This window comes from Knufia obscura, assembly GCF_036327395.1.
Source record: "Knufia obscura strain CCFEE 5817 isolate CBS 148926 chromosome Unknown scaffold_8, whole genome shotgun sequence".
Classification (NCBI taxonomy): domain Eukaryota; kingdom Fungi; phylum Ascomycota; class Eurotiomycetes; order Chaetothyriales; family Trichomeriaceae; genus Knufia; species Knufia obscura.
The window spans coordinates 913142-937316 of record NW_027042694.1 but is presented as its reverse complement, the minus strand read 5'-3'; the positions used below and the strand labels follow the sequence as shown (position 1 = coordinate 937316).

At 51.6% G+C, this 24175-nt stretch overlaps 9 protein-coding genes across 9 annotated transcripts; 6 read left to right on the top strand and 3 right to left on the bottom strand.

Moving 5' to 3' along the window:
* Window positions 1-578: 578 nt before the first annotated feature.
* PMZ80_007179 (uncharacterized protein) lies at window positions 579-3598 on the top strand (the record flags this gene model as incomplete). The annotated part of the gene is made up of 2 exons (XM_064875587.1): window positions 579-3449; window positions 3497-3598. 2 exons carry the CDS (start codon window positions 579-581, stop codon window positions 3596-3598), a joined length of 2973 nt encoding a protein of 990 aa, XP_064728852.1.
* A 680-nt stretch (window positions 3599-4278) lies between these two features.
* On the top strand, window positions 4279-5329 carry MOB1 (Mitotic exit network component; the record flags this gene model as incomplete). The annotated part of the gene is made up of 3 exons (XM_064875586.1): window positions 4279-4732; window positions 4791-4884; window positions 4945-5329. The coding sequence occupies 3 exons, from the start codon at window positions 4279-4281 to the stop codon at window positions 5327-5329; spliced, it is 933 nt and encodes a 310-aa protein (XP_064728851.1).
* Window positions 5330-6106: 777 nt separating this feature from the next.
* On the bottom strand, window positions 6107-8137 carry PMZ80_007177 (uncharacterized protein; the record flags this gene model as incomplete). The annotated part of the gene is made up of 4 exons (XM_064875585.1): window positions 6107-6410; window positions 6585-7750; window positions 7898-8034; window positions 8089-8137. 4 exons carry the CDS (start codon window positions 8135-8137, stop codon window positions 6107-6109), a joined length of 1656 nt encoding a protein of 551 aa, XP_064728850.1.
* Window positions 8138-10080: 1943 nt separating this feature from the next.
* On the top strand, window positions 10081-11967 carry PMZ80_007176 (uncharacterized protein; the record flags this gene model as incomplete). The annotated part of the gene is made up of 1 exon (XM_064875584.1): window positions 10081-11967. One exon carries the CDS (start codon window positions 10081-10083, stop codon window positions 11965-11967), a length of 1887 nt encoding a protein of 628 aa, XP_064728849.1.
* A 155-nt stretch (window positions 11968-12122) lies between these two features.
* Window positions 12123-14813, bottom strand: PMZ80_007175 (uncharacterized protein; the record flags this gene model as incomplete). Its single annotated transcript, XM_064875583.1, has 1 exon — window positions 12123-14813. One exon carries the CDS (start codon window positions 14811-14813, stop codon window positions 12123-12125), a length of 2691 nt encoding a protein of 896 aa, XP_064728848.1.
* Window positions 14814-15596: 783 nt separating this feature from the next.
* PMZ80_007174 (uncharacterized protein) lies at window positions 15597-17923 on the top strand (the record flags this gene model as incomplete). Its single annotated transcript, XM_064875582.1, has 12 exons — window positions 15597-15798; window positions 15845-15957; window positions 16006-16424; window positions 16475-16692; window positions 16861-16888; window positions 16936-17195; window positions 17246-17361; window positions 17412-17443; window positions 17496-17523; window positions 17575-17594; window positions 17675-17738; window positions 17789-17923. 12 exons carry the CDS (start codon window positions 15597-15599, stop codon window positions 17921-17923), a joined length of 1635 nt encoding a protein of 544 aa, XP_064728847.1.
* Window positions 17924-18316: 393 nt separating this feature from the next.
* PMZ80_007173 (uncharacterized protein) lies at window positions 18317-19437 on the top strand (the record flags this gene model as incomplete). Its single annotated transcript, XM_064875581.1, has 4 exons — window positions 18317-18487; window positions 18563-18587; window positions 18635-19201; window positions 19256-19437. The coding sequence occupies 4 exons, from the start codon at window positions 18317-18319 to the stop codon at window positions 19435-19437; spliced, it is 945 nt and encodes a 314-aa protein (XP_064728846.1).
* Window positions 19438-20612: 1175 nt separating this feature from the next.
* On the bottom strand, window positions 20613-22220 carry PMZ80_007172 (uncharacterized protein; the record flags this gene model as incomplete). Its single annotated transcript, XM_064875580.1, has 1 exon — window positions 20613-22220. The coding sequence occupies one exon, from the start codon at window positions 22218-22220 to the stop codon at window positions 20613-20615; it is 1608 nt and encodes a 535-aa protein (XP_064728845.1).
* A 369-nt stretch (window positions 22221-22589) lies between these two features.
* Window positions 22590-23126, top strand: RPO26 (subunit common to RNA polymerases I, II, and III; the record flags this gene model as incomplete). The annotated part of the gene is made up of 2 exons (XM_064875579.1): window positions 22590-22618; window positions 22673-23126. The coding sequence occupies 2 exons, from the start codon at window positions 22590-22592 to the stop codon at window positions 23124-23126; spliced, it is 483 nt and encodes a 160-aa protein (XP_064728844.1).
* Window positions 23127-24175: the final 1049 nt, after the last annotated feature.

The following is a 24175-nucleotide window of genomic DNA, read 5'->3' as shown; positions in this document are numbered from 1 at the left end:
CCCCAAGCGACATGGTTCAGCGATATTCGCTAGGGGAATGAAATTCACAAAAAGCATCAACTACTGCAGGAAGGTGTTGTCGACGGGATGGTACCTTGTCGAATGCCCCATGCATCTACCTTCTCGACTCAGCAGTCATGTCCGATTTGATCTCCGTGTAGATATCCCAGCGGTCGAACGCTCAGGGCAGTACAGGTCCCCCTCGACTGCGTCAACCTGCATTCATTTCGTTTCACCTTCTTATGTTCGCAGCAGTTCGCATATTGAAGTCGATCACCTTGTGTCTATTCTCCGATTTGTGTGACATGAAGTGTGACTGAAAAGACCTCAAGTCGCCGCAATACTTTCAATACATGTGCTTAGTTCTGTGGGACACAATCTGAGAAAGATTCGGCAATCTTGGTGAGACCTCTTCGCTGAGTGTCTCTCCTGCGGTAGGGTCAGCAGCTCGTCCGACCGAAAGGTGGCGAAAGCATAGTCGACAGGAACCTGATATTTCGATACCGATACTACCAAAGCAAGGAAACAACAAGTTTTATCATCACGATGGCTATCTTGTGAGCTTTGACGGTTTTGTTATGGATCCTCAGCGTCCGAAGAAATCTCGGTCCCTTGGCGTCGACCCAATCGTTTCGAGACAGCCCACTTCAACAACCAGCGCTTGCAAAACACCAGCAAAGCACAATTCTGTACCATCAGTGGCCCGTCGGAGGCAAAGCGACACCAAACGAACCTCTGAGGTTTCGCAGGCTCCCGACAGGACGAAACGGAGTTCCAAAGCAAGTTCCCGTGACGATCCTCCCAAAAGATCTTCAACCAACATTGCTGATTCGCAATCATCCGAGCGGCACAGTGCTAGCTCACTTTCCTTGAAAAGCAGCATCAAGGTAAGGACAGATGATCCATTACATTTTGCAATTGACAAATTAACATTCTCACAGTCTGTCGACAAGGAAGAGCTACCACTATTGACTTTTGCGGTGGTCGGGAACACTAGCGTGGGCAAGTCTGTTTTCATCCGCAACGCTCTAGATCTTCGACGTCCAAGTGCATCCTCAATTGCATCGAGCAAGGTGTCTCTTGGTGGTGTGTTGTACCGATTACAATTAATCGAGACGCCGCGTGAGTCTGTGAGCTTTGTACATGGAAAGATCCTGTGGCCAAGTAACCCTGACTCTGGTGCAACCACAAATGTCGACGGTGTACTATGCTTATACGATGTCTCCGACAGAGCCAGCCTAGAAGGACTGCCTCAGATACTGGCTGCGCTCGATGAGGCGGGTACTGCGACTTGTTTGGTATCTTGCAAAGCCGACACTCCATTGTGCAACCACGAAGTAGGGACGACCTTTCTACAGAAAGTCAAATCGAAGTTTCCAAGCGTTGTATTCGAAGAGTCCAGCATCGAATCTACTGACACGCCGAAACGTTGCTTGTTAATGATCCTGAAAGAAGCTTTGAATTCGATTGCGAAAGAGTCGCAACTGCCCGATCGAGCGAGACAGGACTCCAACGCTGCTACCATTTTTCCACCACGAACATCTTCACGCAATCCTTCCGCATCTTCGTCTCGCAGCCGCAGCAATTCTCGCCAACGACCAATGCCTTCAAAATCTCGAGAGAATCTTCTGACAGCGCCACCATCACCCGTAGCCGAATCTGAGGACGAGGAAGCCAGCGGAGATTCTTCTACAGATGAAGCGAAGTCTCCAGCCAGGTCTCCTCCGAAGACTCCTCTACGCGTGAATACAGCTAACGTAAAACCACGAAACCAGGTGAATCAGCCTCAAACGCCGATCTCGGGTACTGCAGCTCCTGAAACACGTCTAGGATCCCCATCCCAGCGTACGGCGCCCGCCGTGCCCGCAACTCCCGAATCAATGCTTGGTGCTGCCACGCTCCGACGCGGCAGTGCCGATAGCCAGGCATATCGCACGTTTCTGAACATGGACGATGAGTCGATATACGAGGGTGCAAGTCCAATGCAAGAGACAACTGAGAAATTACGAAAAGTCACGACCGAAGACGATGCACCTTCGGAGGGAGTTACATTTGCTGAACTGGTGGACCGCCTGCTTGCTATGCCGAGTTCGAAGGGAGACCAGAAATTTGTGCCTGCATTTTTGTGCTTGTATCGTGCGTTTGCGACACCCTTGCGGCTGCTGATGGCCATTGTGGAACGATTTGTGAAGACTGAGAAAAGCGATATGGTGACCTTTACGAAGACAGCAGAATTGCTCCGGTATCTGTCGGTTGTGGGGATGTGGACTACGTATTATCCTGGAGATTTTGCGGACAGCAAGACGAGAGAAGCGGCCAAGACGTTCGTGGCGGAAATTGAGAAGACGAAAAATTATGCTGCAGCTGCAAGACAAATTGCAAATAACCTGCAGACTTTCGTACCAGATGACGATGAAGACTGGGCTTTTACCGGCGTAGCTAGTGCAGCGAGGAGCAGAAGTAACACTACCTCGAACAAGGCTTCTGCGACTACCACGCCCTCGAAAGCTACGAGGGCACGGCAGCAGCAAGTGAGAAGATCGAAGGACGAAGACTCGAGCGGCTCGGATGACGATGCAGAGACGCCGTCGTCGCCTCGGCATTCGGCTACACCATCGTCATCATCAAGTTTACTGAAAGGGTCGCAAGTTTCGAGCCAAACTTCGGACAATTTGCACAACCTAGAAACAGCTCGGGAAAGTGCCAGAAAACTCCGAGCGATACCACACAACCCAGTGAGCAAGATCCAATGGCATCAATTCATGTCTTGTACGACCGAAGAGCTGGCGCACGAGATCACACGGATCGACTCGATCATGTACTCAGCTATTCGACCTCGGGACTTTGTGCGATACGTGACAATGTCGCATAGTCAGAGAGCAAGACCAGGGCACATCGACCACATTCGCATGATGACCAAACACTTCAACCATTTAGCTCTTTTCGTGTCGGGCATGATTTTGTTACGAGACAAGCCCAAGCACCGGGCGCGGATGCTAGAAAAATTCATGGATCTGGCGCAGAAACTACGGCAGATGAATAACTACCACGCACTCGGAGCTGTTGTGGCAGGATTGAACAGCTCAGAGATCGTCCGATTGACGCAAACCCAAGAATTGATCCCTCAGGAGCAGCATAAGAAGTTCCTCAGCCTGAAAATCCTGATGAGCCACCAGAAGTCCCACGCCGCGTACAGAATGGCATGGGAAAACTCAAATGCAGAGCGAATCCCTTTATTGCCCAGAATACAAGAAGATCTGATCAAAGCTGCAACTGGCAACCCTACGTTTGTTGGGGGCCAGATCAAATGGAGCAAGTTTGAGGTCATGGGTGAGTCGATTATCGGAGTGCAGCGAAGCCAGGAGCGACCATACGTTTTCCAGGACAGAACAGCTAGAGGATATGATATTGCGAAGCTGATACTTGAGACGAAAGTCGTCGAGGATGAGGTAAGCATATGCACAGAGAACGCTAGACCACAGCTAACATGTACTAGGACTGTGTAGATCCACACGAGGAGTTACACGAAAGGAGCCAAGTGGTCGAGCCTCCAATCACTGGAGCAGAGAAGAAAAAGTTCGATTGGTTAAGGCGTTGATATGACTGTACAGAAAATAGTACATAGACTTGCGATGACACGATGTCAACCGCATCGCTACGAAGCTGATGTTCAACGAGTTATGATCAAAGATGTCGGACAGACATGGCGTTCTGAGAGAAAAGGAAGTGTTATAGATACCACATTCGCAGGCGGACGAGTCAGGGTAGACTCTCGCAGGATCGACATATGGGTGGCTAGTAGTCTATCAATTCAACGATGAGTTAGCAGCATCTTGTGCTTTTGACACAAATTTTCTTCCTGCTGACCGGTATGCAGAAAGAGGCAGCAGAAGAGGAGGAAGGAGAGGAGGAAAGCAGTTGCCTAAGCGACCAGTAAAAGTGGGGCGGCACGCCTCTTGCCGACCATATGTCATTGCCGGTGAACACTGAGAACAATCAGCCCGCGGTTCACCAACTCGACTGATAGACCATTCAACGACATCCATTGTGCTTTCTTTCGCTAGCAATCATATCATTCGTGCAGCCCCGGTTTCTGCTGGCTTTTCCGTTACACTTCGTTTCATCAAAATCAGGTTGTTTGGCACCCTCCCGTCGCCTAGACCCCTCCCGCATTCACTGGAATGCAGTGAAGCTGATCAATCGACACACGACTGTCTATCCCAAAACAAAACAAACCAAACCACACTCACCGAAGAGATGACCTCTCTTCTAACCACAATGTTCGTTAATCTCTTCTCCTTCTCGCCCTGCGCTTCTGCAGCGCAGGCCCAACCATTAGCACCCCATTGCACCCTCAAACAATCTTCATCCTGCGTGACAGTCAACAGCTACACCCTGCACGACGCGCCAGAGCCAGAAGATGAGCTCTACTCACCGCATGGCGGTCGTGCTTGGAAACTGCTTAGTGATGAACTCAGATACTCGTCTAACTCCCCCATTACATCTCCTCTGCAGAAACAGAAGCAATTCGGCAGAGTACAGCAAGCTGACAGTTCTTCGCGCGACAGAAATGCCCGAACGAGAGGCCAGTTCAAACCGCAGCGGGCGAATAAGGGTACCACGAGTTACCAGTTGAGACAGTTTGCGGAGGCTACACTTGGAAGTGGAAGTTTGAGGAAAGCTGTGAAGTTACCTGAAGGAGAAGACCTGAATGAGTGGCTGGCTGTCAACGGTGAGAACATTACAACACAATATACACAGAGAAGGCCCAAGACTGACACCAACCACAGTGGTCGACTTCTACAACCAAATCAACCTTCTCTACGGCTCAATCACAGAGTTCTGCTCACCCCAAAGCTGTCCAGAAATGAAAGCAACAGATGAGTACGTATCTTCCCCCCTCCATTCTTTCATTCTGAGCACACACTAACATCCACCCTCCAGATTCGAATACCTCTGGCAAGACGCCCCAACCGGCTACCCCAAACCCACCAAAATGTCCGCCCCAGAATACATCGAGCACCTAATGACCTGGACCCAATCCCTCATCGACAACGAATCCATCTTCCCCTCCCGCATCGGCGCCCCCTTCCCGAAAAACTTCCAATCCACAATCAAGCAGCTCTTCAAGAGATTGTACAGGGTGTACGCGCACATCTACTGTCATCATTATCCTGTTGTGGTGCACCTGGGGCTCGAACCGCATTTGAACACGAGTTTTAAGCACTATGTGTTGTTTGTGGATGAGTTTGGGTTGGAGAAGGGCGGTGGGAAGGACTTTTGGGGGCCGTTGGGGGATTTGGTGGAGAGTATGTTGAAGAGTGATTAGTTCTGAGGGTTGACAAAGTGGGCTACTGTAAGAGCACGGCGTTCTGGGAAGACAAGCATGAGCATGAGGCAGGATGACACACGATGATACCACGAACGTAGAAGAGAACGATCATGGCCAGGCGCAGTGAAGACACGAATGGCGTTGGAAAAGCAAAACTGGACGCGCGAGTCAGCATATTTGTATACTTCAAGTTCAATTCAATTTGACAAGCTGTATTGCTAGAGGATAGCTGCCTCATACGCACGCCACCAGCGAGCCATGATATTTATGCTCGTTATTTTGTCTTGTCTATTCCAACACAAACTGCGTTTTCATGAGTTTGGTTTCGGACCTCAAGAACTCTCTGTTTCACGCCCGGGTGATCCTTGGAGCACAGCCAGCCCATTTACTCACTCGCTCGACGACCTTGAGACGGGATAGGAACACAAACAAACAGAGCCATATCCAATACTGCAACCGTAAGGTAGCTGGGACGTTATCGCTACTCACTTAGAGACAGTACTTCCTCATTCTCTCCGTTCCGAATAGCGCACATAGGCCTACTTTATCCTCGACCCGAACCACAGACACTGGTATTTCATTCGCTTGATCCTCATCTTGAAGTACAGATCCCTCCGTCTCCTTGTCCTCGACCGCTATCACACTGGCACCTGCGGGACCCCTATCCTCGTTGGGCGTAGTATCGCTTTCCTCTTCCGATCCAAGTTCCACCTCAAGCTCAATGCCAGACTCAATTTCCTTCTCATCCGCACAATCCTACCGAGCGGTCCAAGACTATGCATTCTGGCCAGGGACAATTGTGGCATTCGAGCTGCGTCGATCCGCATCATCACAAATGATCTCTATGTCTTCTGTGTCTGAACTTGCGAGGTCGAGGGCTGGTGGCGGCGGTGGTGGAGGTTGTGGCGCGGCGTACCTGGACTGGAATTGTGTATCTGGACGTGTTGTGGGTATAGGTGTGTTGTACGTACGTCTCGTGGTGGGTTGCTCTGCTGAGCTATCAACGTGGCTGGAGTTTATGTTCCTGTGGTGGTCGAAGGTGGGTGTTGATATCTCTTCTGCGCCGCCATGCTCGTATCTGGACCGTGTGGATCTTTCGTGGTTGGGTAGTTCTTCTGTTGCGTTGTATTCGTATCTTGATCTGGAAGTTCGTTCGGGGGTTGACACTTCTTCCGCTGTGCCGTAGCCATGCCTCCTATCTCGATCGTACTGGTGGTGATGATGAGAATCGTGGCGATCCTATCTGCCGTACCCTCCTCTGTAACCTCCACCGCCCATACCGTATCCGCCTCGACCGCGTGGGAAGCCATAGCCTCCTCTGGGCCCTGGTCCACCGTAGCCATAGCCTCCGCCTCCACGTGGTGGTCTATTAAATCCGTTTCCATATGGCGGTTGCGACTGAGGTGGTCTGTTGCTGTAAGGGACTGGTTGTGACTGGGATTGAGAGTGAGATTCCCGGCGGTCGTAGTCTCGATCTCTGTCTCTCCCGTGCTCACGGCCATCATCTCTTCTGCGATCTCTGTCGTCTTCTCGTGGGTGGTCTCGTCCGCGGTCTCTATCACGGTCGTCCCGTCTGCGGTCTTCGCGCGGTCTGTCCCGGTCATCTCTTCTGCTAGAACTGTAACCATCGCGGTCTCGCTCTCGATCTCTTCTCTCACGGTCCGCGGCTTCTCGTTCGTGATCGTATGAGGACGTAGCTGGGTATTCTGCATTGATGTCCGCATCATCCATTTCCATATCTCCCTCTGCTGCTCCCACTACCGCTACATCGTCGACGACCGGCGCATCCTCCACAGACTCCGCAACTTCGTTCTCGTTCCTTCGTGGATTCCTCTCTCTGCCTCTGCTGCCTCCACTTCCGGAACTCGATCCAGTTTTCACAATTTCGACTCTTAGAACACGTCCGTCGGCCTTCATACCATCGAACTTCCGCACGATGCGGTCGGCTACGGCTCGTTCGCTGAGGACCATCTCCGCAATCACAGCGGGTCTTGTAGCGACCAGCCGACATGACTGAAGGCAGCTGATTCCTGCGTCGTCGTAGAGTTCGGGTTGTAGGGCTGCTGTAATGTCTGCGTCCGTTGTTCCTGGGGCGAAGTTTGAGGCGTGAACTGTGAAGGGACCTGCTGAGCCTTTTATGGTTAGGCCCGGTCCTTGTTGAGGTTGGGTAGTTGAAAATCCATTCCGTGCGGTGGATGTGGGTTTGCTCGAGGTTGGTGTTGTGGTGAAGGAATTGTTGCGCGAGGAAGTAATGTTCGCGTTGCCAGAGTCTATCTCATTCGCTATCCTGGAAGCGCGGGCGTTTGACTGACTGTCTCGATGGGATCGGTTGGAGTGAGAGGGAGTTGTGGACGAGGGTCGCGACGGTGGATTGAAGGGGTTCTTCTGTGTCGGCGAACTGGTCGAGGAGGTGCGCTGCTTCGAAAAACATGTCAGCTTGCGTCCCGCTGAGAGTCCTTTGAATCTTCTTGATGTTCGAAACCCTTCAGCTTCGGCGCCTTCAAGACTTCAAGCCGGAAAAGATGACTATGCCAGGGCTACAGGCTGGCGTGTTCTGTTGCTCACCTTCTGCACTCCCATGCGGCTAGCTAGACTAGGCGATCTCGATTCCTTTTCCTTTTGGTCCTTTTTAACATTCTGGGCAGACTTCCTCCGGCCGAAAATCTGGTTGGCCAGGCTCTCATTCTTCTTGCGCGCTCGATCTGTGATCTGTTAGTGCCTTGACCATGAGCTGCAGGGTTGGGCATGAGGCTTACCAGCATGGATCAAGGCCTCAAATGAGTTAGAGCCATCCTGCGAGGCCATATTCGATAGCAGTAGATGATGATGACCCAGTGACCTGTGCTATGGCTGGCTTTCGTGTTCGTAGAATAACAATATGAAGCTGCACAGTTTTACATAAACTTTCTGATACTGGAATGAAGCACTGGAACTTAAACTTTCGCATGAACTGCAGCGGAAGGTGCCACTGATGCCCATTCGGACCACATGCGCAACTACCGGAAAACTCACTCTTGTCACTGAAGGGTAGACTGAGCACGTGACTTCCGGTAGCACATTTACCTTTCTTTGCATACTCCATTTGTGCACGCATCGCACATAATGTTATACCCTTTCACAATCCCAATACACTACTTAAAATCTAGCTTAAGTCTTCGATATTACATGTGATTAAGTGGTACCTTTGATAAGACGTCGAGCGAGATGATGATCGATCGTTGGGTACGTTCCTGCCAGTATGCTGTGCTTTATATTTATACGAAACTGTTGACATGAAGTTCTTCGACCATGCATCGTTTTCAAGCTCAACTGAGAACGCCTGATGTCCGCGAAAGTAACCATCGACACTCATCCAGTGAAAGTTCAAGCTCACAGATAGGCAGTTCCGATGCTTCTCTCGCTGGCCTGACCCTTGAGAAATTGAGGCACTTTGTCCGGCCACAATCGCTGTCGATCTAGACGCTTCATAACATGGACGATGCGTCTAGCTGAGAGTATCCCTTCAACTGTCTGGAGCGATGGTCGGTGTCTATGTCGAGTACATCGGCCAAGAAGTTTCGATCTTAGTGTCCTTTATCTGTCTTTGCATAAGGTTAAGAAATCTCTCCAGTATTCGTATGACGAGCCACGGTCATGTCCCAAACACGCCTTGAATACTGGAGGTTTGATTCTCACGTGCAGAAGCTGATAGCTGCCATGCTAGGCAGGAGTAATGGCACCAACAAGAAACTTTGAGTCAGTAGTTCAGCATGTCCACACTGAACACCAGGTAATGGAAAGAGAGTCTGGCAGGCTAAGTATGTTACGATGGAGCACATCGCACATGTCACTCTTTTCTCTTCGCTAGAAATGCAAACGACACAGCAATCAAACCCAGCAAATGTTGCAGCTGACTTCGAAGAAGCTGGCACAAATTGACACTGCGCCCGGCGAACAGAGATGTACAGAGGCAGGGTGGGCATTGGTCTGCAATCACTACTATGATGGTGCTAAACCGGCTTAGATTGTCCTTTGCCAGGAGCGTGCATGCTCACATCTGCATCTCCAAATCTGGTGAGCTTAGGACTATCACTTCATCCTGCATCTTGTCGCCAGAAACCTCTGAGTGCTATGCTTCAGGGTCATACCCAGACGCGGCTCGGACGGCATGAACGGCATCATGCATCCGTTGCTTGCTTGGAATAGTCGTATTCAAGCACAATTTGGCATGAGTTTGGTCGCCAGTCCGAGCAAGCAACAGATGCCAAGGTTCGCCGAAGCAGCAAAAGTTCCAAGCACTTTACGACAGGAAGATCCATACCAGGCGTGGGCAGATCGCCCCTGCCCTAATGGCTGCATGTGACCGTATGCAAGCACACCAGGCAGCGTCATTATTTAGTGATATTGCTAACCTTGATGCAGAAGTCATGCCGTACCTACAAAGTGGCAGATCGTGCTTGAACAGGCATGGTGCGGCGATATACTGTATATTCGACTAGTAATATTACTGAATATTGACGCTGCCTGGTGAGCAGGCCTATTTTTGTATTTCCCCGGATGCCAAGCCCAAGTTACCGAATACGATACGTACCGGCAGTACTGATACATCGACGACCATTCCATTTCTGCGTCATAGCAATGTTTTATGGCTACAAGTATTGATATTCAGCCTCACCACATGCGATCACTTCTTGTGCCAGCAGATCCGACGGAGGATACGCAATTGAAACATCAGATACAGATCCCTTGGAAAACCCCCAGTGCACGCCATGCAGCTCACAATCCCCAATGCACAGATCTGGCTTTTTAGCCTTCCGCTCATCGCCAACATTGTCTCCGCAGCTTCGTGTCGGCCGTTCAATCACGTCTACCCACCACCACGCAATGCAACCAGCCACACAATCACCTCAGCAAGCGAGAGGCTGAATCTGACCTTCGCCCAATTGCTTGAAAACGAGACTCTGCAAGTGGTAACCAATTCAACGTCGGCGTCTGTGGATGTCTTCTCTATTCATGATACCGAGTCACTTTTCACTTTCCACCACACAGCGTCATCATTAGCTACATCTGGTGAAGGAGTCAAGGAAGTTGGCTCCAACACTATTTACCGAGTGGCAAGTATCTCAAAAGCATGGACCCTCTACGTCTGGCTGCTCGCCACGGGCGATTCGGCATTCAATGACCCAGTCACGAAGTACGTATCTGAGCTTGCGGAGTACGCCCGCAACAATGCCAAGGAGGATCAGCTCAACGTTGTGGATTGGAACAGCATCACAATTGGCGCACTAGCAAGTCAGCTGTCGGGCGGGAGTAGAGATACCGCATGGGGCCCACAGATAGATGCCCGCTACCAGCAGTTGCTGGGCCTTCCGCCACCTCCCATCGATGTGTCTGACTCCAGCTTCTGCGGCGGCCCCTTACCCTACTCGTCAGTCAAGTTTGCTTGCAATAGAAGCGCGTTCTTCGACACGAACCTCGGCCGGCCTCCGACCACGGCGCCATTCAGCTCACCAGTATATGCAAACACACCGTACCAGATCCTTGCATACGCTCTGGAGAACATCACGAATACCTCCTTCGCAGAGCTATTCCAGACCCATCTCGTTGAACCACTTGACCTAAAATCGACATTTTATTCAGCCCCAGCAGACTCGAACGACTCCATTATCCCCGTCAATGCCTCCATCAGTGGTTACAACGCCGACTTCCTCGATAGTGCACCCTTCGGTGGATACTACAGCTCGGCCCATGACGTCTCAATCATCGCCCGAAGTATTCTCAACTCGACGTTTCTTAGCCCAGCCCAGACCCGACGATGGCTCAAGCCTCTATCCTTCCTACCTCCCGGCCCACTACTCGAAAATGGAGGCGTGGTCCAGGCAGTTGGCGCACCCTGGGAGATCATCCGCGCCCCAACAACAACCTCAACTCTTCTCGACGCGTCGTCCTGTGGCGCGTGCGATACTAGCAGCACTGACACGAACGCCACAGCCGCTGAGAAATATCAAACGTGGATCTACACAAAAGAAGGAGACTTGGGCATGTACTCCTCACTCACCGCGCTTATGCCCGAATTCGATGTCGGCTTCACAGTCCTAGCGGCAGGCAGTAGCCCGCGCGCCTTAGTTCTGAATGTTGCAGATATGATCACTGAGACTTTTGTGTCTGCACTCTTCGAAGCTGCGCGAGCTGAGACCGCCACTACGTACGTAGGAACGTTTGTTGACGATAGCACGAATTCGAGTGTTGTACTCGAGATACCCAATGCAAATGTTGAAGATCAAGGGTTGAGACTTATTGGATGGAGGTACAACGGTACAGATTTCCTTCAGAGTCTCAGTGCTACCATCTTTGGGCTTCCACAAGGTATGGTGCCGAAGGTTACACTCTATCCTGACAGACTGACGAGTACTACCGGGGCTGATGAGGAGGTTGAAGAAGGATGGAGAGCAGCGTTCACCCCGGCGGAAGAGGCACCTGCTGCTGGAGCTTTCTCATCTTCTTGTTGGGGATGGAGCTCAATTGGAGGTCAGAGCTATGGTGGTATTGCTTTTGACGATTTCAGGTTTCGTGTACAAGTTGACAAGAACGGTGCGAGGAGAGCTGTCGGGTTGCAGCTGCCGGTGTTGCAGGTGAATCTGACAAGAGCAGAATAATTGAAAGGCCAGTAGGGCTTTGGTTGATACGCTACGATCACTGTACGTACCGCTTCTAAGGCCTCGTCTATGTCTATCGGCGGTGTTACCTTCACCGAGTCCACTATGCATTGCGTGTACATAGCTTCGATGCCGGTGCACTCACTTTCAATAAATCACTTGCCAACATACTTCCACTCCAGCTGCTCACCATCTCTGAGTCCATCAACCTTAATAGTCTTCGGCGCACCAGGTACAACGTCAAAGCCATTATCCGAAAAGTTCAGTCCTGGTCGCTCAACGAACACAAATCCCTTCACTGGCTTCGCAACCTCAACTGTGACACTCATCCCCGACCCTGTTTTACTTTGTACCCGAACTTCCGGATCTGGAAGCCGAAGATACTTGATCGGTTCCGGCCAAAACACATCTTCACTGACCACCTCACCGCTGCCCGGAAGCACAATCGCAGCATGAATCACATACGGATCCAATTTTGTCGTGTCAAGTGGCACTGTGTCATCAGTCTGCCCTGGCATAGCACTCGGACCCTTCCCCTGCACCACAACCTCCGTCGTCCCGTTAGCCTCGATGTCGAGTGATTTCTCCACCGCCTCACACATATCCTTCCCATTCTTAACCGAGATAAACCTCACCCTCACCTTCACACCCTCAACCCTCTCCAACCTTGAACTCGCAACCCAAACATCATAAACCACCTCCCGATAAAGCCCCCTCGGATCAACATGACTCGTATCCCTCTGCCACACCTTCCACCCCGGCGCCCCCTGCCCAATCCCCGGCTGCGTCTCCTCACTCGCAGGCCTCATAGTCCAATCACGAAACCTTCTCACAACATTGACACTAACCGGCGCCAACGCTCTCTTCATCGCATAATACGCCGGCTTCGGCACAAGAAAGTAATCCACCACCGCCCACGACACTGTCGGCCAACAATCATTCAACTGCCACACCAACACACCACCACACTTCCGGTCCCCACTGCGCCGCCAATCCCGTCGCCAAGACCTATACGCACCGCCCACCGCATCACCCTGCATCACCTGCGTCAAATGCGCATACCCAGCCAGGTCACTCGCCCTGCTCACATCAAAGTTCTCCGCCACATAACTCACCATCCGCTTACTATGTCCAATCGCCTTATTATGATGTTCCATCGTCAGACTCCCAGGGTACAACTCCTCCTCATTCGTGCTGAACCTCCTCAACGTCGAGACATGCGGATACCCCTCCATGCCGAACTCACTTACAAACCGCCCACCCAACTCAGGCGCCTTTTGATACGGATGCATAGCACCATGCCAGATATTCCACTGGTGGATATCCCCTACGGTGGGGTCGACAGTCTGCACTGTACTCTCGCCGTTACCCCAGGGGCTGCTGGGGTGGTATATCACGCTTCCAGTTGTCTCGTCCTTTATGATATCAGGCAGCTGATACTCGTAGATATACCGCGCTGGAAAATCCGTTTTGAGCCAGGACTGGGGGTCCTTGTCGGACGTGTAGTTGTACGTCAGGTTGTATCGTTCAATCAACTGGTAGTCCTCGTTGTTCCCCGCCCAGAGCACGATGCTCGGGTGATGTCGCAGACGTCGGACCTGCTGTGTTGCTTCGCGCTGGACGGAGGAGAGGAATCCGGGGTAAGTCGGATAATTCGCGCAGGCGAACATGAAGTCCTGCCAGACTAGGATGCCGAGTTCGTCGCAGGCGGCGTAGAAAGGGTTTGGCTCGTATATGCCGCCGCCCCAGACGCGGATCATGGTCTGGTTGCCGGTGGCCATGAGGTTGATCCAGTCGTGGTAGTCGGTGGGCGTGAGGCGCGTGGTGAAACTGTCGGCTGGGATCCAGCAGGAGCCGCCGGCGAAGATGTCGGTGTTGTTGAGGCGGAAGTAGAAGGATGTACCGTGGGAGTCGGGGGTTTGGATTAGTTCTGCTTTGCGGAAGCCGATGGTTTTGGTGGAGGTGGTTGTGTGTTGGTTGGCGGTGGCTGTGATGTGTAGGTTGTGGAGGTTTTGGTCACCGTAGCCGCGGGGCCACCATAACTTTGGGGAGTCGACTTCGAAGGAGGAAGTGTATTTGCCTGGTATGCTTGGATCTTCATGCATGGGGTTTTTGGTGATGGATGAGCCATCCAGGGACAAGTCGAACTGCACGTTCTCGGGCTGTGAGCCAGAAACGATCGCACAGATCTTGCCGGTGACTTTCTGTAGGTCGTCTGTCAGACTATACTCAACCCACAGATCCTCAATATGCGTCGTATAGCTATGTAACACAATCGGCTTCCACGGCCCACAAGTGATCAATATCGGGCCCCAGTCCCAACCCCAATGATACTGGGCTTTACGGACTGGCGCTCTGCTAACCTCCGTCTGATGCACGATCCATCGATGCTCCGGGTGCTGCTTCACAAGCTCAATGCCCTTCTGACGAGCTGGTTCAAAGACGATCTCAAGCACGTTCTCTACGTCCTCTGCGACCTTGAGGAGGTTTCGAACGTTGACTCTGTGCTCAATGAACATGTTGCCGGACTTGAGGATCTCCTTGCCGTTAAGGTTGACCGTGGCGAAGGTATCAAGACCCTCGAAGATGAGGTCTGTGTGCCCATGTTCAGCTTCCGCTGCTGGCGTGAAGGCGAATGTGGTTCGGTAGATCCAGGTCTTCCCTGCTACCCATCGTACTGACAGCTCATTGAGGTCTGAGAAAGGCTCGGCAATCTTGCCATTGGCTTGTAGATCAAGATGAACCTCAGTCGGTATGCTCGTGACTGGTAGCCATTTGCTGTCATCTTCGTCAGCGGCTTTGAAGGTCCAGCCGGCCTCGAGGGGTCGTCGCTCGCTGAGAGCCATTTGCGATGAAGTTGTTCGACCTTGAGGCCATCTTGGCCGTTCCTCCTGCGTATTTCACTGATGCACGTGATGGAGCCTTTGTAGCAGATGTCCGGCCATCGGCTCATGTGCTATCAAGCATCTCGGTGGCTCCGAAATACTGGGTCTGTGTCGCACGTACCTCCGAGAGAATGGATCTGTATCCCACGTAAACCTGAACCTCGTGGCTTTGAGTACCGGTCACACGTATCCAAGTGCCCACGAGTGGTACAAGGGCTGTCTGAGCGGCCCACGTGGCTGATAATGTCAGAGACTGGATTGGTGTGGGAGAACTGCGGTGAATGACTGGCTGATCATACCCCGGAAGAGTGCCGATCACCTCACCCTAATGCGGAGGAGGTAGTAGCACTAGAGCTCGGTAGAGCTTTCTCCGGCCTGAGAAGAGCAATGCCAAGATCGTCCGCGTTGATCGCCTGGGTTTCTACCTCCACAAGATTGATAACAAGATGGGAGAAGACCGCGAAAAGTGCTTGTTTCGAGCCTCCTAAACCGGCACGTCGTTACCGATCCCCTGATTACATGCGTTATCGTAGACAGCCGTTACCGAGGATATCACCTAGCTTTGACCAGTGCTAGTCGTATATCCCATAAGATGAAGTCCAGCCCGTCTACCGGATAGTTGACTCTTGTTTCGGAGCTGCACGTTTGGCCATTGGGCACGTCCAAGTTACTTACTCTGCATTCCTCGTGCTTTCCCGTTCAGTTCCTGCCACATTGTACATCGAGCTTCGAGAGTCAGTCACTATGGCACGCACCGCGAAGTCAGATGTAGTGGAGGTAGAAGGGGACAGACAGCAAGATGGCGCCGACAGCATCGCGGACATGAAAGGTGTTAACCCAACTTACGCTGAGATCATGGCCGATTCTGCACCAAACCCATGGGGTGCTGGCCACATCAAGATGTATTGTCTGGCGTCTGTGCTGTTCCTCAATGCGACAATGAATGGTAAGTAAGATCGATGTTGCCGACTTTCAATGTTTGACGAGGACAGGCTTCGACGGGTCATTGATGGGCTCGATCAACGCGTTGCCGAACTATATCAGCTACTACAACCTGCCGGACAAAGGTACCGCAAGTACCGGCATCATTTTCGCCATTTTTCAGGTGGGCTGCGAGCAGGTCCTAAGAAGTTGTTGCTGATTGATGGCCTAGATCGGTCAGATGTGTGCATCTTTGTTCGTGTGGATGGCTGACTGGCTCGGAAGACGAGCATTCATCTTCATCGGAACGATTGGAGTAATCGTTGGGGCTATCGTGACAGGAGTCGCACCGACAATTCCGACATTCATCGCTGGCCGGTTTCTGTTATCTTTCTTTGCGACGATGGCGTGTTCCGCGTCGCCGTTGTACTTGATCGAAATCGCCCCTGCTCGGTACCGAGGAACGCTTGCCGGAATGTACAACACATTCTACTACTGCGGTAGCATTCTCGCGACATCATCGGTGTATGGGACCCACCTTCACTTGTCGGACAAGGGCAACCTTGACTGGAGACTGCCGCTCTTTCTGCAAATGGCCTGTCCTGCAATTGTGTCAATAGCAATCTGGTTCTTCCCAGAGAGCCCGCGGTGGTAAGCATGGCAATTCGATCGTCCCTAGCGCACATGCTGACAATGGTCAGGCTGGTTGCAAAAGATCGGCATGAGGAAGCAGAAAAGTTTCTGATTAAGTATCACGCCAACGGTGACGCGAGCCATCCTCTTGTGAAACTGGAGATGGACGAAATGATCCTGTCCCTGAAGTACGATAACCCGACAGAATGGAAGAACTTCTTCGATCTGCGAGTTCTTTACAAGACACGAGCAAGGAGGTATCGATTGATGTTGAACCTGGTTTTCGGTCAGTAAATCTTTCGCAAAACCCGTGCAGGATTGCCTATAGACTGCTTGGCACGGCGAGTGATCAGTCGGCACATCGCACACTGCCTGAAACTCGACTGTCACGGCATCCTGAACCACTGTCCACACACCACTTGTGCTTCTTCGCACTTGCTAACAACTTCTGTAGCTTGGTTTGGCCAATTCAGTGGCAATAAGTAAGCAGCTACCAGAAGACACACCCCGACAGCGCTGACATTGTTAGCATCATCTCGTATTACCTTCCATATCTGTTGCAAAATGTCGGCATAACGGACACCAACACAAAACTTCTGCTCAACATCATCTATGCCGTGGTTGGCTGGATCTTTGCAGCATTCGGAGCTCGCTCGCACGACATTGTCGGTCGCCGCAAGATGCTCATAGGCAGTACCATCGGCATGGTGATCTGTCTCTCCATAACAGCTGGAACGGCCGCAGGATATGTCAATACGGGTAGTACGACATGCTCGTCTGCATCGATAGGTAGGATGAGCCGGATTTTTGTGTACCGCTCACCAGCTAACGATGAATAGCTTTCATTTATGTGTTCGGAGCAGTATTTGCCTTCGCGTACACTAGCATGCAACCGATCTACCCCGGCGAGGTCATGTCGAATGATATGCGAGCCAAGGGCATGGGCACATACAAGGTAAGACTTGTTGATAAGATGAAGAAACCTTTACTGACCTCCTTGATCAGCTTATGGGTGGAGCCGCGGGATTCCTAAACACGTACCTTTCACCTTCTCATGCTATTTTCAGATCTTCACTAACAGATTACTAGATTTGTTGGACCTATAGCATTAGCCAATGTAAGTCACGACCTCCTGCTTGACCGTGAAACCTGTACTAACAGTCTCCAGATCGGATACTGGTTCTATGTGTACGTTCCGGAACCCGCGAGCCTTTAGCTATCCGGCGGCTGGTATCATGGCAGGACAATCGGCTAACCTTGGCTCGCAGGTTCTTCGTTGTTTGGGATTGTTTCGAAGTCGGGTTCATGTACTTCTTCTTCGTGGAAACCAAGGTGAGTCGGAGAGATCCGTGTAGTGTCTGCACACTAACAGGTGGCGCCAGGGCTTAACCCTCGAAGAGCTTGAGGAGGTATTCGAAGCCAAGAATCCTCGCAAAGCTAGCGTAGCTGCGTCCAAAGTGCTGGCATCTCGGACTTCCCACGATCGAGCAGAGGCAACGGGTGTTGAAGTAAAGTAGATTTCCACCGGGTATGAGATGGCTGGAAAGGGTTCCTGAAGAGAACGCCTGGACTTTCCTTTATCAGCTCGACGTTTTAGCGTCTGAGCGCGATACCACTGGCGTGATTTCCGCTGCGGGGGCGATGCGATAGGGACGCACTTCCCTCTTCCAGGTAGTGGAGTGATGATGGCCAAGCCAACCTTATCATAAACCACCACCAACTGCTTCTCATCTTCTCCTTCTCGCTTGGTGATACCAAGGCTTCAGAACAGCCATACCAAGGCTCTAGTACAACCTCCAAGACAACGTGCCTACTAGTGCTAGATAGCGAACCAAGATGGCGGCACCTGATAAAGACTTGCGAGATGGCTCTTCTGCTGACTTGTTGCGATTCACATCACAGAGCTCAACATGGCCAGCAAGGACGAGGTAAATGTCTCACAAGCTATACCACCAGCCATCCCACCGGTTGACGAGAAGGGACTGTCCGCCGACGAGATACAGCTAAGAGCACAAGGTCATGTGGGAGAGCTTCCGCGACAGTTCAGCGCATTCTCAACCCTTGCTCTTGCATTCAGTATTGTGAGTCACTTAACGCGTTTAGAGTTGATTGAGGCGTGATTGATGACCCGGAACGCATACTGACAAACAGAACAGACGAACACATGGGTTGGCTATGCTGGTCAGTGTTTCCCACCAGACAAGCAGCATCCTACTGACCTACCGCAGCAACATTCGTTACTCCTCTGTTCGCTGGAGCAGGACCAGCCATTTTCTGGGCACCAATCGTCGCCTGCATAGCATGCTTCTTCATCACCGCCGGTCTGGCCGAGCTAGCTTCTGCCTTCCCATCAAGCGGCGGACAGTATCACTTCGCATTCATGGTCGCACCCGAGAAGCATCGAGCACCAATCGCATTCGCCACTGGCTGGCTGAGCTCCTTCGCATGGCTGTTCACAACCGCTAGCGCCAACCTATTCCTTGCGCAGGTCTGTGTCAATCTGGCGACGCTGTACAACCCGGAGTATGTCTGGACTCAGTGGCAGGTATGGATGGTGTACTCGGGTTTCATTATCCTATGTGCCGCCATCGTCATCTTCTTGCCTAAGCTTATTCCGATTGGAGAGACGATGTTCTTCTGGGCTTCGGTGCTTGGGTTCGCGGTATCTGTCATCGTGATGTTGGCCGTCAGTGATAGGAAGCAGTCTGGCTCTGTCGTCTTCACGGAGTGGGTCAACCAAACTGGCTGGAGCGATGGAACGGCTTTCCTCCTTGCTGTTGGGCAGGCCATGTATGGTAAGGACTCCCACTCAATTTACCACCGCCACTCCTGCTAACCATCCTCTTCAGGATTCCTCTGTACCGACTCTGCAACACACATCAGCGAAGAACTCCCCGACCCAGGTCGCAACGTCCCCCGAGCAATGTGGGGCACCATCGCAATCGGTATCATCACCGTCCTCCCCTTCACCATCGCCCTGCTCTTCTCAGTCAACGACTTCACCGCCATCTCCCTCTCCCCCTCCCAATAATGGAAGTCTACGCCCAAGCCCTCCACAGCCGCCCCGGCGCCTTCGTAATGACCCTCTGGATCCTCATCATCTACTTCGGCGCCACAATCGGCCTCGTCGTAACATCAGGCCGTCTCCTATGGGCATTCGCACGAGACAACGGTCTACCGTACTCTTCAGTTTTCGCGAAAACCCATCCAACACTCAAAGTTCCCGTCAACGCTACCCTCCTCACAGCAGTCTTCTGCATCCTCTACGGCTTCATCTACATCGGCTCCACAACCGCATTCAACAGCTTCATCGCGACCGCAATCCTCTCACTAAACATAACCTACACAATCCCCCAATTCATCGTCCTCTGCCGTGGTCGGCAGACCGTCCTTCCAGCGCGACATTTCGATCTCGGGAACATCTTCGGACCGTTTTGTAATGTTTTCTCGACGGCCTGGGTGGCGCTGTATGTCGTGTTGTTCTGTTTTCCAATTTTCCTGCCTGTTACGGCTGATACGATGAATTATGTTAGTGTTGTTATGGCTGGGACGGGGGTTTTCGTTGTGCTAATGTGGTGGGTGCCGGGGGGAAGAGGGGTGTTTTCACTGGGCCGAGGGTTGATATGGAGATGTTGGATGCGGTTAATCGGGGGGATGTGGTGCGTGGTTGAGTTGGGGATTAGATAGGTGAAGTGGCGAATAGAGTAAGTTGGGTCGGAGGATGCAAGCTGTATATGCTGCTGTCGTCCCTGCGTGGCTTGCTGCTTTTGATCCGTACGGAAACCTATGGAGAGCACCTACGAAGTAGATAGACCATCGGGGTTGCTACATCAGGCAAAATGACTTGTAAATTCAACCCATATCTTATGCCATCACTATCTATGTAGAGACTAGGGTACATTTGTACATATTTCGCTTGTCTATTGCTCACTCAAAATATACTCAATGCACTGCACGCTTTATGTCAAATCACTTTTGGCTTGCTGAACTTTTTGGTCATATCTCGTAACCCCAGTAAATCAGACTCCACACTCCTGGTATGCAGGGTACGTGAACAAGTTGTGCTTCAATCTGGACAAACTCCATTAACGACATGAGCGCCGACAAAAAAACATGTTAAAAGGGTATCTCTGCAAACAGCGCTAGAAGATCGTAGGTAGAGTGAAGTCGTATCGTTGTCGTAGGTCATGTTCCTGTTGTGCCCCGTCATGCTTGCTGCAACAACGGGTCGAGAACATTGTGGATATGCTCGCGTTCGTGCTCAAAGTCGAAGAATGGTTCTGTGTCCATGTCGTTGGAAGGAGCGAACCCGGGTCGTGGTCCGTGGCAGGGCATATATTGGCCATCATCAATTCTGCTTGCTTCAGCACTGCCGTCCTCACTGGCAAAATGATAGCCTTGGCCATTGTGGTAAAGGTGATCGTCGAACAGTGTCATTGATCCTGACAGCTGATTCCAATCGTCAACTTCATCATCCATGGCACCATCGAAGTCTTGACCTTGTACGCTACCATAGCTGAAAGGTGGAAAGCTCGTCATCTCAGCTGGTGAATCTGCTGCCATATCAAAGCCTGTCAAGGTATTGAGAGCAGAAGTTTTCCTGATGCCCTTGTCCTTTCTTGGCGCCCGCTTCTTCACTACAGGAGTGCCAGATGCATCTTCCTCTGCTTTCCGTTTAGCTTTCTTCCTCTCTTCCCGCTGCGCTCTCTTGCTGGGCAGACTAAAGTGAGCGGTCCGGACGTGCTCAGTCAAGCTAGCCTTGCTGGTGAAGGAGCGGCCACAACCCTTAGCAGAGACCGCTTGTCCTTCTTCGACTTCCTCCGGGACTGGAATCTCTGTCTCGCCACATACGAAGTCTTTCTGCTTCTCGTGCACTGTCTTGATGTGAACGTTGCGATTGCCTATCTTGGTGAAAATCTGTGTGCATCCAGCATGTGTGCAAGGAAACTGCTTCGCCTTCTGCTTTGCAGGATCGACCTGACCATGTGCAAGCTCGAGATGGCGTACAAGCTCTTTGTTCGTCATGAAGGCTGCCGAACAGTGCTGACACCTCGGAGGATGCACGTCTGCAATATGAGCTTGCAGTTCGGAGAAGCTGTCGAATGTATATGCTCGGGCCTCGTCTTCCTTACCCAGGTTCATGAGAGCATCTTGTGCAGCAACATTGGCTAGGCAGTTGGTGCAAGAGAACTTTGAGCTATCGTGTATGGCTCGTTTGTGGGCCTTGAGCTTTTCGGGTGTATCGAATCCCGACGAGCAAGTTTGGCCGGACTGAGGGTTTACATGAGTGCAGGGAAATGGCTTCTTGTTCTCGTGGGCTTTCAGAATATGTCTTCTCAACGTGTCGTGCTTGCGAAAAGTCTCATTGCAACCTTCATAACCACGACATCGGTACTTCTCCTTGCCTTCATGCGACTCAATATGTCTGCGCAAGCGGGTACCAGTAGCGAAACTTTTGTCACATCCTTCCCATGTACACTGGTACTTGCGAACGTTCGAGTGAGCACTGGTCAAATGGTGCTTGAGATGGCTGTCTCGCAGAAAATCTTTTGTACAGAAGGCGTGAGGACACTTGAATGGCCGCTCTCCAGTATGTGATCTTATGTGCTCATCTAGTCGCGACTGGCGGTTGAAAGTCTTTGAGCACTCATCGTAGGGGCAAGCAAGGATCTTCTGGCTGGTGGGACGAGGGGTCTGGGTTCTCGGCGGAGTGGTTGAGGGCGTATCATGGTCTATACTTTCGGCTTCGCTTTCAGAGTCGGACATGTCAAAGTCACGGACATGATCGAACTCGTCGTCCGAAAGCGCCTCCATGTCGAAGTCGGGCGATCATGGGGCAGCTGTGTGGTTGATGCCTGGTAGGGTTGTGCGGGCAAGCAAATAAAGGACTTCGGAAGCACTGGCATGGCATGTGCAGTGGCTGACCTGCAAATCTTTAGGAGGAATGTCGGGTAGTTCCTGCACTGTGGGGTAGCCTGCCAAGAAAACGTCACTCCCCTGTCGTTTGGCGAGCCTCGCAGCACTAGCGTAGAAGTTGGGCAAGCCTTGGTCATCAATCTTGCGGGAAAATTACTGGACACAGCGGGCATTCACCTACTTGAATTCCTTGACTGGCTCCTTCCCTTTCGCTCACTGTCGCTACACACCTGCCCCGACACCAACTTCTTCTCGAGTCGAAGCAAAATGTCCGACTATGGTGGTGATGATGCGGCGTGAGTATGGCTTTTGGCGCATATCTTCAGATACTAAAGTAATGCGCGTGACAGATTCGGCAACGACGAGCCAGAGGATGCCTACTTTGAAGAGCCTGATGATGATGAAGAGGAAATTCTTCCAGACGCTGACATAGACGCTGAAGACACAGATCTTCAAGCAAGAGGCGCTCGAGCGAACGACGAAAACAACATAGTCGAGTCTGATGCGACGGGTGACCCGAATCAGAGGAGAGGTGCCCGACCTCAGGGCGAGGAAGCGAAGAGAATACCAGACGATAAGCGGACTACCACTCCCTACATGACCAAGTACGAGCGCGCCAGAGTCTTGGGAACAAGGGCTCTTCAGATCAGCATGAACGCCCCGCCCTTGGTAGACATCGAAGGCGAAACCGACCCTCTCCGCATCGCCATGAAAGAATTCAACCAGAAGAAGATCCCACTGACCGTGCGCCGCTATCTTCCTGATGGCTCGTTTGAGGACTGGACCTGCGAGGAGCTGCTATGAATGTGAAGGGAACTTCAGATATTCCCACCTGCACCGCGACCTACTGCACCCAGTATCTGCCGCAGTCGCAGACGTTGTCCTTCAGACTCAAATAACACTACCCACCAGGTCAGAACAACAGGCTCTCAAACGGAGACGATTCCTTAGTGTTGACCTCCGTGACGGTGCCAAGGCACGGAGAGCGGCGGATATAAAAACAAAAGGTTTCGCAACGTGGTTAGGTGTGCTTCATACCTAGCAGCGACCATTGTGTGGAAAGAGACCGCCAACGCATCCTTGAGGGCACGTCCTATTTTCGCAGGCTGCCCGCGGACAGACTGTACAGCATTTGTGGCGCACAGTCGCGATGGGATTAGGCGGCGCATGGAAGGAGCAGGCAGTTTCGAGACTGGTAGGACTGAATTCAAATCACCATGAACGCGCAGCAAAGAGGCGTAACTGCAGCTATTATGACAAATGCATGATATTGTGTTCCTGTATCATCAATTCATGGCGGTGATCAGGACTTCAGTGGTTTGCGTTGAATAGCTTCTCTACCGCACAATGCTCCACGCAATCCCTGTTCAACCTCGTAAAAAACTTGCCGATAGCCGTGACCGTACTCTAGCATATCCCTTCTACTCAATAACTCAGCCTAGAAGTGAGTCCCTCCTCAACATGGCGCTTCGCAGATTTAAAGAGTCTTTGTACGTAGCAGATACAAGTGAGGTGTAATCAAGAACACAGCCAAATGTTTTGATATCACTCAAGGCGGAGGCAGTTCATAGAGTCACTTTATGTTAAGCTCGTCACATTTAGGCCTGAATTCGCAGCACTAGCTTCTGGGGAACCCGCTACTCGTACAGCGGAGATCATCGGCACTGCCATCAAGCCGAGGGTTGAGAAGTCCTTCCAGCATTTCATTTCCTCGTATATGCAGTGTGCGACCATTACTACAGAAGATATCATTCTTTCGCATCTCAGCGTTCTCGCACACAACTATCACAAGACATATATATTATCCGAGTATGTCTGACTATATTACTATCTATCAAATATAGGTAGTCGTG